This window comes from Orycteropus afer, unplaced genomic scaffold (genome assembly GCF_000298275.1).
Source record: "Orycteropus afer afer isolate SDZICR_OR568_19922 unplaced genomic scaffold, OryAfe1.0 scaffold00074, whole genome shotgun sequence".
NCBI lineage: Eukaryota > Metazoa > Chordata > Mammalia > Tubulidentata > Orycteropodidae > Orycteropus > Orycteropus afer.
The window spans coordinates 2,343,504-2,359,953 of NW_006921661.1; the positions used below are offsets into that span (position 1 = coordinate 2,343,504).

The 16,450-nt window shown below is 43.3% G+C and overlaps 1 protein-coding gene across 1 annotated transcript in view; it reads left to right on the top strand.

The window, feature by feature from the left end:
- Positions 1–16,450, top strand: part of GAB2 (GRB2 associated binding protein 2) — a 245,087-nt gene that overhangs the window by 220,256 nt on the left and 8,381 nt on the right. The window contains exons 4-8 of the mRNA XM_007940891.2: positions 9,113–9,705; positions 10,943–11,037; positions 12,123–12,387; positions 13,849–13,939; positions 14,291–14,393. Coding sequence (XP_007939082.1) covers positions 9,113–9,705; positions 10,943–11,037; positions 12,123–12,387; positions 13,849–13,939; positions 14,291–14,393 — 1,147 coding nt within the window. The remainder of the gene's footprint in view (positions 1–9,112; positions 9,706–10,942; positions 11,038–12,122; positions 12,388–13,848; positions 13,940–14,290; positions 14,394–16,450) is intronic.

Below are 16,450 nucleotides of genomic sequence, written 5' to 3' on the forward strand. Positions count from 1 at the left end.
GTAGGAGGGAGGGGGAAGGGGGAAGCTTTTGTTTGGGGGGCTTTGAATTAATGCTAATAGGTGGTAGAATATTTTGGGGAAATATAGCAGTAATGGTGGCACAACATGAAAAATGTCATCGATGTCCCTGAGTTGTAAAGGTGGAAGTTGTTATGTTGACTAACATCTTATTGTGTATGTTTTCACCACAATAAAAGTAAAAAAAAAAAAAAGGCAGCCAGAGGGGTTTGAGATACAAAGATCACCTCACCTCTTAAAAATTGTGACACCTATTTTTCTGAGTTTTCTTTCCTTACAGGAAGAATCCATTTGGGATGGGTCAAATGCAGGTATCAGATGGTCCAAATGACCTCTTAAGATTGCCAATGACAGTTTTACAATGTTAAATGTAGTTATTTACTCACGAGCATTTATGTTGTAGATTTTCTGAGATGGAAAAGAGTCACTAAAAATCAACCTGAGTTCATCATCATTAAGTTACTTAGAGCCTAGTAGGGTAGAAAAAGCCAAATCATTGTGTAGTACTTATAAAAACCTTTACATAAATTTAAGTGAAAATGTGCAAAAGAACAAGTGCAAAGTGACATGGCTAGAAAAACTAGGAAACCATTCCTAAAGCCAAGGCAGAATGTTGGGGTTGACATGAAGACCAAAGCATATGCAGGAACTGGTGAAATAGCCCACCCGCCAACAGCTCTGGAGCAGCTGGCAGTCAAGAATGGAAAGGAAAGGCATTGAGCTACGAGCTTGTGGGAGGAAAGTATTTTCTCCCAAACTTCTGTCTGCCAAGGAAGCTCCCTACACACTTGTGTTCAAGTGTCTTCCTGCACCAATGCTGCCATTTACTATTCTCCACATCTGATACATGAGGGTAATACCTGTCTCTCAGAACGGTTGTTGTTGTTATGTGCCGTCAAGTCGGACCCGACTCATAGCGACCCCTCCTTGGGTTTCTGAGGCAGTAACACTACGGAAGTAGATTGCCTAACCTTCCTTCTGAAGAGTGGCTGCTGGGTTTGAACCGCCAGCCTTCTGGTTAGCAGTCAAGTGCCTTAGGCACTACGCCACCAGAGCTCCCTGTTGTTGTTATTGTTGTGTGCCGTCGAGTCAGCCCTGACTCATAGCGACCCCTCCTTGGGTTTCCGAGGCAGTATCACTACGGAAGTAGGATTGCCCAACCTTCCTTCCGAGGAGTGGCTGGTGGGTTTGAACCGCCAGCCTTCTGGTTAGCAGTCAAGTGCTTTAGCCACTATGCTACCAGAGCTCCTCAGAGCTCCTTAGGAGGATTAAAAGTGGCATTTATGTGATGTGCCTGGCATAGTATCTTGCTCTTTTTATGGGGCCTCAATTAGTCCTCAGCCCTGGAAGAAAAGCCTCACTGTCTCTTCATATCCACTGCTTCCCAAGTACCCATCCCACAAAAGCAACTCCAGATGTCATCCTAACATAGGCACTCTGTAAAGGTTTAAAAGAAAGTAGTATGGGCCACAAGACTTTTTAGCACTCAGAATTCCTCATTTTAATTCTTGCCCAAAGGGTAAACAGTGGGCTTTCAGCAGAGAATCTAGAGACCAAGTGTTAGAACCAGTTCTGCCACCACCTAAATATATAATTTGGGGCAAGTCTGTTTTTCTTATTCTACTCTTTTCATCTGATTCTTGAAGTTATGATCAATCCCCTTCACTATGCACTGGTGTTACCTACCACATGCCAGGCACCGTGCCCCAGGGTATGTTGTTGTTGTTGTTATGTGCCATCGAGCCAGACCCGACTCATAGCGACCCCTCCTTGGGTTTCCTAGGCAGTATCACTACAGAAGTAGATTGCCTCATCTTCCTTCCGAGGAGTGTCTGGTGGGTTTGAACCATCAGCCTCCTGGTTAGCAGTCAAGTGCCTTAGCCACTGTGCTACCAGAGCTCCTCCAGAGTATGTAGTTCAGTAGAAATGGGAAGACACAGACCCAAATAACTTGGACACAGAAAAAGATGAGTGATTTGATGTAAGCACAGAGTGCTGTGGGAACATAAGAGGAAGGAGTGATTAAATATAAAAAGGAACCTGAGAACCTATAAAACCTTTGTGGAGTGAAAAATTCTTATTTTGGACTTTGTGTAAGATTTTGGTGCATCAAGAAAACATTCTAGAGAGAAGTGAATAATGCAAGGCCAGGACTGGATTCTAGACTATGTGGGATATGTTTAGGGATGAGAGAGTAGTTCTATGAGCAAGCATGAAGGATGCTGGGACAGAGGGAGATTAGGACATAAGCAACAAGGGGAGAGTTTCAATCTGCTGATCCTTGAGTTTAGAGCCTGAGCACTGGGCCAAGCTCAGGAAAGGGAATGGCAGCACCAACACTTTTCTTTTTGCATTTGTTTGTTCTTTCAAGAAATATGTATTCACTATTTACTGTATGACAGGTGTTAACCTGGGTGCTGAGGAAAGAAAAATAAATAACACACAGTTTCTTCCCTCAAGGAAATCACGATCTGGTAGCAGAGACAAGTAACAATGGGTGCCTAATATAGGTAATAATTGCTACCTGCCAAGCAAGAGTTGAGCAAGTGATTATGTTCAGAGGTAGCTCACTGCCATCCTGTCGATTCCAACTCTTAGTGACCTCCATTGGATTTCCAAGGCCATAAATCTTTATGGAAGCAGACTGCCTCATCTTTCTTCCACAGAGCAGCTGGTGGACTTGAACCATCAACCTTTTGGTTAGTAGCCAAATGCCTTAACTACTGCACCACCAGAGGATATATGAAATGGTTTTCAAAGATGTGCCATTTAATCCGAGTTTGAAGGATAAACTAAGAAGTCTGTAAGACAGAGCAAACAATGCAAAAGAGATCCAGAGGCTTTATTAAGTCTGGCATATTGGGAACATGGAAAATTTGGTCTGTGTGGATCCTAGCCTGAGAAGGGGAACTGTTGTTGTTAGATGCTGTCAAGTCATCTCCGACTCATGGCGACCCTATCCATAGTAGAACGAAATACTGCCTGGTCCTGTGCCAGCCTCATGATCCTTGCTATACTTGAGCTCATCATTGCAGCCACTGTGTCTATCCATCTTGTTGAGGGCCTTCCCCTCCTTTGTTGACCCTCCACTTTACCAAGCATGACATCCTTCTCCAGGGAATGGTTCCTTCTGACAACATGACCAAAATAGGCGAGACAAAGTGTGGCCATTCTCGCTTCCAAGGAGCATTCTGGCTGCACTTCCCCCAGGACAGATTTGTTAGTCCATCTAGCAGACAATGGTATTCTTAGCGTTCTTCTCGAACACCACAACTCAAAACCATCAACTCTTCTTTGGTCTTCCTTATTCATTGTCCAGCTCTCACATGCATAAGAGGTGATTGAAAATACTATGGCTTGGGTTAGGCATACCTTAGTCTTCAAGGAGACATCTTTGCTCTTCATCACTTGAAAGAGGTCCTTTGCAGCAGATTTGCCCAATGCAATATGTCGTCTGATGTCTTGACTGCTGCTTCCATTGGTGTTGACTGTAGAGCCAAGTAATATGAAATCCTTGCCAACTTCAGTCTTTTCTCCATCCACTGTGAAACTGTTTACTCAACCAGTTGTGAGGATTTTTGTTTTCTTTATATTGAGGTGTAATCCACACTGTAGACTGTAGCCTTTAATCTTCATCAGTAAGTGTTTCAAGTCATCTTCACTTTCAGCAAGCAAGGTTGTGTCATCTGCATATCACAGGTTGTTAATGAGTCTTCCTCCAATCTGATGCACATTCTTCTTCATATAATCTAGCTTCTCAGATTATTTGCTCAGCATACAAGTTGAATAAGTATGGTGGAAGGATACAGCCTTGATGCACTCCCTTCTTGATTTTGAACCATGCAGTATCCCCTTGTTGTATTTGAACGACAGCCTCCTGATCTATGTACAGGTCCCTCATGAGTACAATCAAATGTTCTGGAATTCCCATTCTTCTTAACATTATCCATAATTTGTTATGATCCACACAATTGAATGCTTTTGCATAGTCAGTAAAACATAAGTAAATATCTTTCTGGTGTTCTTTGTTTTGAGCCAAGATCTATCTGACATCAGCAGTGATAGCCCTCGTTCTACATCCTCTTCTGAATCTAGCTTGCATTTCTGGAAGGTCTCTGTCAATATACTGCTGCAACCATTTTTGAATTATCTTCAGTAAGATTTTACTTGGATGTGATATTAATGATATTTTTAGATAATCTCCACATTCTGTGGGATCATCTTCCTTTGAAATGGGTATAGATATAGATCTCTTCCATTCAGTTGGCCAGGTAGCTGTCTTCCAAATCTTTTGGCATAACTGAGTGAGTGCCTCCAGTGGGACATCCATTTGTTAAAACATCTCAGTGGGTATCCTGCCAATTCCTTGAAACCTTGTTCTTCACCACTTCCTTCTGTGCAGCTTCGACATCTTCCTTCAATACCATTGGTTCTTGATCATATGTCACCTCCTGAAATGGATGAAGATCGACCAGTTCTTTTTGGTACAGTGACTCTGTGTATTCCTTCCATCTTCTTTTGATGTTTCCTGCATCATTCAATATTTTGCCCATAGAATCTTTCAATATTGCAACTCGAGGCTTAAATTTTTTCCTCAGTTCTTTCAGCTTGAGAAATGTTGAGTGTGTTCTTCTCTTCTGGTTCTTTAACTCCAGGTCTTTGAACATTTCATTATAGTAATTGGCTTTGTCTGCTCAAGCTGCTCTTTGAAATCTCCTGTTCAGCTTTTTTATCTTGTCATTTCTTGCATTTGCTTTAGCTACTCTGTGCTCAAGAGCAAGTTTTAGAGTCTCTTCTGACATCCATTTTTGTCTTTTCTTCCTTTCTTGTCTTTTGAATGACCTCTTGCTTTCTTCATGGATGATGTTCTTGATGTTATCCCAGAATTGCTTTGGTTTTCGGTCATTGGTGTTCAGTGCATCAAATCTATTCTTTAAATGGTCTCTAAATTCAGGAGGGAAATTATCAAGGTCATATTTTGGCTCTTGTGGACTTGTTTTAATTGTCTTCAACTTCAAGTTGAACGTGCATATGAGCACTTGATGGTCTGTTCCACAATCAGCTCCTGGCCTGGTTTTGGCCGAAGATACTGAACTTCTCCATTGCCTCTTGACACAGATGTAGTCAGTCTGCTTCCTGTGTATTCCATCTGGTGAAGTCCACATTTACAGTTGTCACTTATGTTGTTGAAAAAATATATTTGCAATGAATAAGTCCTTGGTCTTCCAAAATTCTATCATGCGATCTCCAGTGTTATTTCTATCACCAAGGCCGTATTTTCCAACTACCAGTATAAATTATTGGAAGTGGTACAACAAACTGATAGATGGATGGTAGAGGTTTAGTATACCAAAAAAAACAAACTCACTGTCGTCGAGTTGGATCCAACTCATAGCGACCTCTCCTTGGGTTTTCGAGGTGGTATCACTACGGAAGTAGATTGCCCAACCTTCCTTCTAGGAGTGGCTGGTGGGTTTGAACTGCCAGCCTTCTGGTTAGCAGTCAAATGCCTTAGGCACTACGCTATCAGAGCTCCTGAGGTTAGTATACTTGTGTATAAATCTGTCAAGAGCCACCTGCTCACCCTGCTTGACTGTAATGATTGCATTCATGTCACCTCCTCCACCACTGTGACTTAGGTAGGGAGCATCTCTGTATCCACTGTGCCTGACCCAGGTGGAAGGGGAACTAGGCAGAAGATATCAGCAAGATCAATTGGAGTTGAAATAAACCTAGGAGTTTGGACTTAGTCTTAAAGGCAATGAGGCAGCATTGAAAATGTGTGAGCTGGGAAGAAAAGTAAGTATCAATGGTATGTAGAAAGAATCAGAGGGGCTTGGTTGATGGTAGGGAGACTAACATCTCACTAGGCCCTTACATTAATCCAGAAGAAAAATCAAGGGATCTGAATCGAGGTGAACTTAGCAGGACCACATTGGAATAGTGACCAAAAAATCGTAATATGAGTAGCTCCTAGGTTTTAGGCTTGAGTTATTGGTGCCATTCCTAAAGCAAGAGAGTCAGAAGTAGATTTTAGAAGTAAGATGATGAGTCCATTCTTGAGTGTGTTTAAGCTTACGTCAGGATACCTGTGACCCTCTCCCCAACCCCACTTCCAACTTAAAACTAACTCTTCAGGGACTCTCCTTTCTTTTAACTCAGGCCAGGCCCCTAAACCTTCTCCCTCTCTTCTCTCAGTTCTACCTTCTGACATGCTTACTCTAGCCCAAGCAGCTCACATTTCCTTAAACTTGCCAGGTTGTGTTCTACTTCTTTATGCCTCTAACTGGAACACTTTTCCCTTCTCTTGCCCTTTGCCTGGTCAGTTGCTGCTCATTCTTCCAGACTCACTCACATGTAACGTCCTTACAGAAGCCTTCCCTGACATTTTTCACCACCTTTTCACCACCACCAGGGAAGGTTGGTATTTTGTTGTAACTGTCAGCTGCTATCCAGTCTACCCCAATTCACGGCAATCTCGTGTACAACAGAATGTAATGCTGACGAATCCTCTGCCATCTTCACTGTCTTTGGTATAATCAGGTCCAGTGTTACAGCCACTGTGTATTTTGAATGCCTTCCAGCCTAGGGGGCATCATAGATGACCCTTATGGTATTTGATATCAGTGCATAGCTTCCAATATCATATCAACACACAAGACACCACAGTACAACAAAGTGATGGATGGTAGAGGTTTAGTATACTTGTATATAAATCTGTCAAGAGCCACCTACTCACCCCACTTGGCTGTAATGATTTGCATTCATGTCACCTCCTCCACCACTGTGACCTAAGGCAGGGAGCATCTCTGTATCTACTGTGCCTGACCCAGGTTTAAAAACTGTCAGTACAAGTTTGTTAAATGAACAGATCCAGATGGGCACATCCAGCAGAGAGCTGGAAATACCAAAAGACAGAATGAAAGGCACCAAAGACAAATGTAAACAATGTGAACACCTATGTCTCTGAGAGTACTACTACTACTAGCTCCCCCTACTCTCTGACCCAAGTACTACTACCTTGTCTAAAGACTAAATGTTCAGTTATCTAGGCCCAAGGCTGTTGGCTTGCTCAACTCTGTGAGCAAGGTAGCAATTACCTATATTAGGTACCATTGTTACTTGTCTCCTCTACCAGATTATGCTTTCCTTGAGAGAAGAAACTGTGTGTTACGTACTTTTCTTTCCTCAGCACCTACCTTAGCACTTGTTATACAGTAAATAGTGAATGTGTGGAATGGAATGGGAAGGGAGAAGAAGAAACATGGAGGCCTAGGGAGGAGGATGAGTGAAGGTTTGGGAACTGAAATAGAACCCCAGCCATCAAGGGTACAAGTTTAGATCAGAGGGAACCTGGCCTGCACACCTGCTTTACTTCCTCTTTCAAAAAAAAACAACTCACTGCCATTGAGTCAGATCCAACTTTTAACGACCCCTCCTTGAGTTTCCAAGGCAGTATCACTGCGGAAGTAGATTGACCTACCTTCCTTCCCAGGAGTTGCTGGTGGGTTTGAACTGCCAGCCTTCTGATTAGCCCTATTTTCTACCACCATCTGGTGGCCATATCTATAAATAACAACCTCCCTATGAGCTGAGGAAGTGAAGTCTCTGTTCATAGATTGGCCTCAAAGACTTATGACCTCTCAGAAATAGCATGCAAATTTGCACATATATAAGATTTGCTTTATTGTGATGTGAAGAATCAAGAACTTTTATCAGATTCTTAAAGAGGTCTTATAGCCTCCAAAGCACTGAGAATCACTTATAAAGGCTTGTTTTAGAACAGTGATTCTTAATTTTTTTCTCCCAAATGAAATGTTACAAAGAATCATAAGAGACAGAAAAGCAGAATTTGATCCTCCCTCCTTAGAACATTACCGCCCCCCATTCCCTAAGGTATCTACACAGAACACAGAACCCAGTTTGAAAATAACAGCAAAACATGTAGAACTTCACACAGATACTAAAACCAGTTGCTGTAGTCAATTCTGACTCATGAGGACCCCATGTGTGTCAGAGTAGAATTGTGCTCCGTGGGGTTTTTAATGGCTGATTTTTCAGAAGTAGATTGCCAGGCCTTTCTTCCAAGGCTTCTCAGGTAGACTCAAACATCTAGCCTTTCAGTTAGCAGCTGTGCATATTAACCATTTGCAAAAGGACCCTTAGAAATCCTTAGAAATTGAGAGCCGCTAGCTCACACTCAGGAAAGGATGGCTTGGTGAGGCTCACAGAACATATCAGTAGCAATACTAGAACCTGAGCACAAATCTCTCCACTCCCAGCTCTTTATAGTGCTCAATCTTTCCTTATTTCCCAAAAACCTAAATTTTAAAAATGATAATTAAAAAATTTCTATCCTTAATATAATTTACAAACAGGAAAACATTTTTACTATAGATTTCTAGTCTTCTAGAAAGAGAGATTTTTCTCCCCTAGATGCCTTTTAACGAATCATAATACCTAGCAGAAGATAAATCTGTGGCTTACATTTCAAAATATACAATATGCTGCACTAAACACCCAGGAGCCTGGTATACTTTTCAGTGGGAAAACTCTGAGAGTCAGAGGTAAAAAGACTTCCTCTTTTCTGATGCCAACTCAAGGTTTTTTTTCCAAGTTTCACAGTCTTTGTATTTAAATGTATATATTCTGTAGTGCTTAAAACAAACAAAGATTTTTATTTGAATGCATGCTTAACCGAATGAACGAAAAAGTGGGCAGTATAACTGCTTTTTGACACATGTTTGGGAGGTAAGACCAACCCCTGAAAACCACAACCATTTTGAAGTTGGGAGGAGAGATAAATGCTGACATTGACTGAATATCTGTATACTAGATATACTAGATTCTAATTTCTAAACAACCTTCAGAGTATTCTTCTAATTACCATTTTGCAGATATATAAACTGAAGCTTAGAAAGAGAAAGTGCCTTAGCTAACATCACACAGCTAGTAAAATGGCAAATCTGAGGTAAACTTCAGGGCTGGTTGACTCCTCAGCCTATACTTTTTCCCACCAGCTGGCTGCATGGGGATTTGAACATGCCAGTCCTGTCCTCTGACCCCCTGCCTTTCCCTTCTTTCTCTCTCATAGGAGTGCCAGCTTCTCTCAGGGCACCAGGGCCTCGTTTCTCATGAGGAGCGACACGGCTGTACAGAAACTTGCCCAGGGCAATGGGCACTGTGTCAATGGGGTCGGTGGTCAAGTCCATGGCTTCTATAGCCTTCCCAAGCCTAGCCGGCACAATGCAGAATTCAGAGACAGTACCTACGACCTCCCCCGGAGCCTGGCCTCTCATGGCCCCACCACGGGCAGCCTCACAGGCTCTGAAACAGATAATGAGGATGTGTACACCTTCAAGACACCCAGCAACACCCTGTGCCGGGAGTTTGGGGACCTTCTGGTGGACAATATGGATGTTCCGGCCACTCCACTCTCAGCCTACCAGATCCCTAGGACATTCACGCTGGACAAGAACCACAATGCCATGGCAGTGGCCACTCCGGGGGACTCAGCCATAGCCCCTCCACCACGGCCCCCCAAACCAAATCAGGCAGAAACACCTCGATGGGGCAGCCCTCAGCAGAGACCTCCAATCAGTGAAAATAGTAGAGCAGTCTCTGTCGCTGCCACCATCCCCAGACGCAATACCCTCCCTGCAATGGACAATAGTCGACTTCATCGAGGTCAGTATAAGCCTCAATTGAGACCCAGAGGGAGAGGGAGATCGCACAAATTTTCTCAGTAGCTTGCAAGCCATTGGTCATTCATGGTCAAGGGAAACTTAAGGACCACCCAGGTCATTGATACTCACTAGTTTAGGCATCTTCTTCCCCCTGGAGGCAAGAATATAGCAGACCCTGCCTTGGAGAAGTTAATATTCTACTAAGGAAGCTAGAACATTCATGGCTGACCACAGTATAACATATTACAGGTTTGAAAGTCCAAATCATAGTAATTTATTCATTTATAAACCAAACCAAATATTTAAAAAATAAATTTAGAGAACAAGTCCAAACTGAAGCCAAACCTATGTGGACTAACAGTCTATTAAGATAAAATTAGATCCTCTGAATATTTCTTTTCTACATTACACTTAGATCTCTTTGGTTAAGTCTGACCTTCCATCTGAATTCAATTCTGTTGTCATTTGTTTTCCACTGAGAGTATTTCAACTCTGCATATAACCTCTGTTTGATAAAAGAGTAAAATAACCTTAATTTATTTCATTTTGCATATTGCTTTATAGCTTGTAAAGCATTTTCTTATCCATCCTGTTGTTTGAGCCATGCAGTGATCCTGAGCATTAGGTGAGATACATCATCATTGTCTCCATATCACGAGTAGTTAAGAGACCGTTTCAAAGTTGCACAGTCGGTCAGTAGCAGATGCATCTCAGACCCTAGTGGCCTGACTACTGGTTCAGAACTCTTTGTACAGTCTTTCAGTCCATCAACAATTTGAGCAGTCACCCTGTGCTTTGGAACTGGGATGATAGAGACATAGATAAGACATGACCCAGCCCTTCACCTGAGTCCACATCTCTAGTTGGGAAGATAAAACCGATGTATTTAAGTTAGTACAAGTATTATTATTACTATAAGTATTAGTCTCGGTGGTACCCAGAATGAGTGGAACACGTGGTGAGTGTTACAGGAGTTAAAGGAAAGGCACATAAATGAAGGCAGGAGTAGTCAAGGAGGGATTCTCTGTAGACAATAATACTGGAAAAAGATCTGGAAGTCTGGGAGGCATTTTTGAATTGGAGAGTGATCTGCTAGAAGTAATACCTTATTACTTGGAGTTGAGAACAGTATCTTCTAGAGTGTCAGTAAGGCTCTGAGCCACCTACTGAGGGTATGGGGAACTGTCAGCCTATGGATCAATTATGAGTGCATATGGATCTTCCTTCTTCTGTTGTAGCTTCTTCCTGTGAGACCTACGAGTACCCTCAGCGTGGTGGAGAGAATACAGGTCGTTCTGCTGAGTCCATGACTGATGGAGTCAGTTCTTTCCTGGTGAGTAGGGTCTAGCCAGAGGTCCTCAGGCTGGCTCAGATGAGTTAAAGATCACACACTTACTCTTTGGAATAAGAGCACAAGTCCCAAAGAGTGATGTCATCTTTCTCTTGGGACCCTACCTAGGTTCTTGTCTCAGCACAGAACCCTAGGTTCTGTTTTTGAACCAGTTAAATACAGATATCCTAGTCTGGAGAACAAGTATATACTTAGATAGGCTGGGTTCCAAGGCTTATCAAGCCTGTGGGTAAGCAGAGGGTTCTAAAATGCAAAAGACCCAGGCCCTGGGATAGTAGATCTTCTAAGACAGCATCCTTCCCTGGGAAGTTTCACCTGGAGGGAGGCCAGTGTGTGAGATTCTAAGCAGGAGTGGTGCTCAGAGTCTAGCCAAGTGGCAGAATTATGGTTTGAGTGCGACATCCCAGGCAGTTATCCAAAGTCCCAGCCAAGAAGACTGGGGCCTAGCTTCAGGCTGACTGTGAAAGTTAAGTTACTAGTCAAAAGAAGCTTACTTGTATGTCTAGGAAGATGGCAGGATTTGGAGGAGGCTATAGGAAGTCTGTTTCATTGCACAACTCTATGGCAGCTCTGACTGTAGCTTGATGATCACCTTAAGAGCCTAGAGTAAGCTCCAGGTACATTGAAAGGTGAACTTGGAGGGCATCCCCAGGGCCTCACCTGCCAGGGCCAAGACTTCTAATATGCTCTTTGCCCTGATCAAGGCTGAGATGCTGACCTGTCAGTGGCAACTCTGGACTTGAGGTAGAGAGTGGTTCCTGACCCAAGCCTATACATTCCATGGCCTGTGGTACCCGGTCTTGATCAGGCATCAAGAAGCCCTAGAAACCAAGAATATTTTATACTGTAGATTGATCACAAATTATAAGTGGATCTCAAGAGATCATGGAAACCAGAAGGGACCCACAGACCTCATTTCTTCCTGATCCCACTCTGCTTTCTTAATTAGTCTTCCCAATGCAGCTAACTTGGTCGTAACTTTTCTTGCCTTGTATGTATAATCTCACCCTCTTATTGTTTCTTCTGGCTAGTGACAGCTGTATTTCCTTCACTTTCCCTCTTCCCAGCCAGGAAAAGCAGTTGTGGGCAGATCAGATAGTGCCAGTTCTGAAGACAACTATGTGCCCATGAACCCAGGTTCCTCCTCCATGGTGGCCATGGAGCGAGCAGGTGATAATACCCAGAGTGTCTACATCCCCATGAGCCCGGGGCCCCATCACTTCGACTCGCTTGGCTACCCCTCCACAGCCCTTCCTATGCACCGAGGCCCCAGTCGAGGAAGTGAGATCCAGCCACCCCCTGTCAACCGCAACCTCAAACCTGACCGGAAAGGTAGGTTCACTGTTTCCCCTGTCCCAGATCTGAACAGTGTCCAGGAACTTTTTGCATTTGCTTAAGGATCAGGTGGATCCTGGACTTTTCTTTCAAAGAAGTATGAGCTTCTGGGGTGCAAATCATCTCTACACACAAACACACACATACAAAAACACTCCAAAATTCATCCAGTGACCTCTGACACTCTAAGAGACTGGCTATTGGAGTAGCCTTAGTGGCAGAAGGAAAACAGAAATTATAAGGATAGGATAGTTCAAGCTCCAGCTCTGTCCCCTAGTATATGATTGTAAGCAAATCATTTCATGTCTCTGAACCTTGTTTCTTCATCTGTGAAGTGAGAAGTATAATACTTACCTCCCAGAGGCATTGAAGGACACAGATAATATATGAAATAGTGCTTTGTAAGATATATTATCTTACAAATGCTATACAAGGACAAAGGATTAGTATTAGGCTGGGGCTGGGTGAGCAGAACCGGCAAAGTGATCTATTAAGAGACATACCATGATGTAATAGAAAAGCTTGAGCTTCGAAGTTTTGTAGATACTGATGGGAATCCATTTCTAACACTTCCTAAGTATGTGACTTTGTGTAGATCATTAATTCTCTGTGAAATGGGGCTAATAATTCCTGCATCCCAGAATTGACTCTGGTACACAGCAGGTGTTCAGTAAAGTTAGATCTATGCCCCCTACATTTAGACCAAGAAGTCACTGCAGATCTACCACTACCTCACTCTGGTGACCTTGGATCAAGGGCATAGATTCAAAGGGAGAGCATAGATTCAAGATCCAGGCAGAGATCAGCTCCTGTTGGTCTGACTGCCAGGGAATTCAAATATTAATATAAAGAATTGAAGCTTCAGGGCCTCAAGGCATTCAGTTTCTTCTGTAGGTTCCATAGCCCTGGTCTAGTAACAGCAGGCAATAGTCATGGTGACCATCTCCATTTCAAATATTGTCTTTTCTTTTTATATAAAGTCACAGATCTGGGGGAAAATACCTGCTGTCAGACCAAGTGTCCCTGTTTTGGATTCTGAAAATACAATTACCATGTTGTTGTTGTTGTTATGTGCCATTGAGTCGGCCCCAACTCATAGCGACCCCTCCTTGGGTTTCTGAGGTGGTATCACTATGGAAGTAGATTGTCCAGCCTTCCTTCCAAGGAGTGGCTGGTGGATTTGAACTGGCAGCCTTCTGGTTAGCAGTCAAGTGCCTTAAGCACTATGCTACCAGAGCTCCTACAGTTACCATACTTAAGTAGAAAAAATAAAGAAATTGTAATCGGAAGATGACTTCATGACCTGTCAACACAAGCGATTATTATATAATTTTGCTGAGTCTGTTTCCCTCTGCAAAACTGGAATGAATGTGAAGGTATTTGTAAATATGTATGTGTGTTATAGGGTGGGGGGACATTATTATTGGCTGATTACTTGACTTTCTTTTTCTACTTCAGTAAAGCCAACACCACTGGATCTGAGAAACAACACTGTCATCGATGAGCTCCCCTTCAAATCCCCTGTCACCAAGTCTTGGGCTAGGGCCATGTGAGTATCTGTTTATGAAAAAGGGATCTTGGAGTAGGGCCATTAAGGGAAATGAGTAGAATGGTCCCTGGTCTGAGAGTCAGGACAGAGAGATTCTGGTGCTAATGTTCTCATTGGCTGATCATCTCTTTATCTCTTGGAGCTCGGTTTCATCATCTGTGAAGGGGAAATAATTATGCTGGCCCTGCCACCACTCAGTAGGCTGTTATCAGATCTCAATCTGATAATGGAATGTGAAGCTTTGAGGGCTGAGGTCTGGGTGTGTAAGGGTCAGGGGCTAAGCTGTAGGCTAAAAAAGCAGCAGCAGCCCTGAGGCTTCACAGTTCACACTTCTTCTTCTTTCCACAATAGCCACACCTTCAACTCAAGCTCCTCTCAGTACTGCCGCCCCATCTCCACACAGAGCATCACCAGCACGGACTCCGGAGACAGTGAAGAGAACTATGTCCCTATGGTGAGTCCTGTGCGCCTGGTAGGAATGACTCCTAACACAGCCCCCTGGAACCCACCTCTCAGTTCCCTAACTCAGTTCAGCCCAGGGACTTCCTGTATTACTTGTGATTTACTCTCATGCTGCATATCCTCCTTGAGCACAAACAGTTTGTGGGTTGTCAAAAGTGAGGAAGACATGGGCCTTGCTATCATAGAAGTCATGGCCTTAAAGAGCAGAGAAGGTGTAGCTCTCTCATGACTGTGACACAAAGTAACACAATCAGTGCCCTTGAAGAGACACTGCTATAGAGATGCAACTGCAGGAGGCATGATCATACTATGCTATGGAAAAGGGAAGGTTTTGAGAAGGAGCTATCTGAACAGAGGGAGGGAGGGCAGATACATAGAAAGGCACCAAGTCAAAACTGTAGGGCATGGAGGACGGTGAGCAAGGAGGTAGGGGTAGATTTGGACTGGAGCCAGATCATAAAGCACAACGGAATGTTGTCTAGGAAGTTTACACTTTTCTTGTGGGCAGTGGGAGCCACAGTTTCTAAGCAGACCAAGTGATCAGCCAGCTGTTTTAGAATTGTTACCAGAGCCTGCAGAGAATAGCAGGAGCATCGTTTAAAGTTTGTTTCCTTCTACTGGGGTCTTAAAAGCTTGTGAGTGGCCATCAAAGGTGCAACTGTTGATCTCTTCCCATCTGGAGCAAAGAAGAGTGAAGAAAATCAAAGATAAAAGGAAATAGTCCAAAAGGCTAATGGAGCATGTGAACCCCAGCCTATATAACTCTGAGGCCAGAAGAACTAGATGGTGCCCAGCTACCACTGCTGACCACTCTGAAAGTGATCACAGTACAAGGTCCCAGATAGAGTGGGGGAAAATGTGAAACAAAACTCCAAATCATAAAAAAGACCAGTTTTACTTATCTGATGAAGACTGGTAAAACATCTGAGACTATGGTCCTTAGACACCCTTCAACCTAGAAACTGAACTGAAGCCCTGTGACTCAACTAATCAGCTTATAATATGAGTCGGGGCCGACTCGACGGCAAGCAACAACAACAACAACAACAATGTGAACAATAATGTCAGGAAGTAAAAAAATAAAGTTTGCTTCCTTCTTCTGTCCCATTAAAATCTTCAAAAAGCGAAAGATTTTCTATCGTTTCTTTATTCTGCTGTTCCATGACCACAACCAAGTATGTGAATGTAAGCTTTTATTGAGTTTCTACTTAGTAGTGAGGGAAACAGACATGCGTGTAACTAACTGTGGTAAAGACCATGCCAAAAATAAAAAACCCCTGACTGCCATCGAGTCGGATCTGACTCAAAGCTATGCTCTTTGGGTTTCCGAGGCAGTACATCTTTATGGAAGTAGATTGCCCAGTCTTCCTTCAGCAGAGTGGCTAATGAGTTTGAACCACCAGCCTTCCAGTTAGCAGTCAAATGCCTTAGGCACTACACCACCAGAGATCCTTGGTAAAGACGACAGAGGAGGTATAAATACAGGCAGAACATGGTAAGTTTCTCCCCTGGATTTTCCTGGAAAAGGCAGAGTTCCGGTAAGATGGCAGACTAGGCAGAAAGACTGCACAGACCCTCTTCATCAAAGAAAAGGGAAACCAATTAACACAGACACAGAAGATAACCCTGGACCCCTGAGCCTTGAAGGGAAGGATAGAGAAGTGGACTAAACCCTAACTAGCAGAAGAATTTGCATTAAAATACCAAAAAAGGAGACAGACGGAGCTGTGGTCTGGCAGCAATCCTGACAGCATGGCACAGACAGCTTGGAGATTCCCAAGTTCCCAAGTGGTGGTAAGACCTAAGAATTAACCTAAAAATCAGCCCTGCTTGCCAGGGACTGCACAGAGGACTGCTCTGATGGCAGGGGAATAAACAGAGAATGTGAAGAGAAAGGCAGGCTGAGCTGTGGACTTTTGCCCATCTGGAGGACACTGCCATTTTGAATGTTTAAAAGCGACTTGACTATTTTGGATATTTAAAGAGACAGCACTCTTGCAGATTCCTGGGGCTTAAGAACACGTTCTGCTTGCCACCAACCCCAAGGAC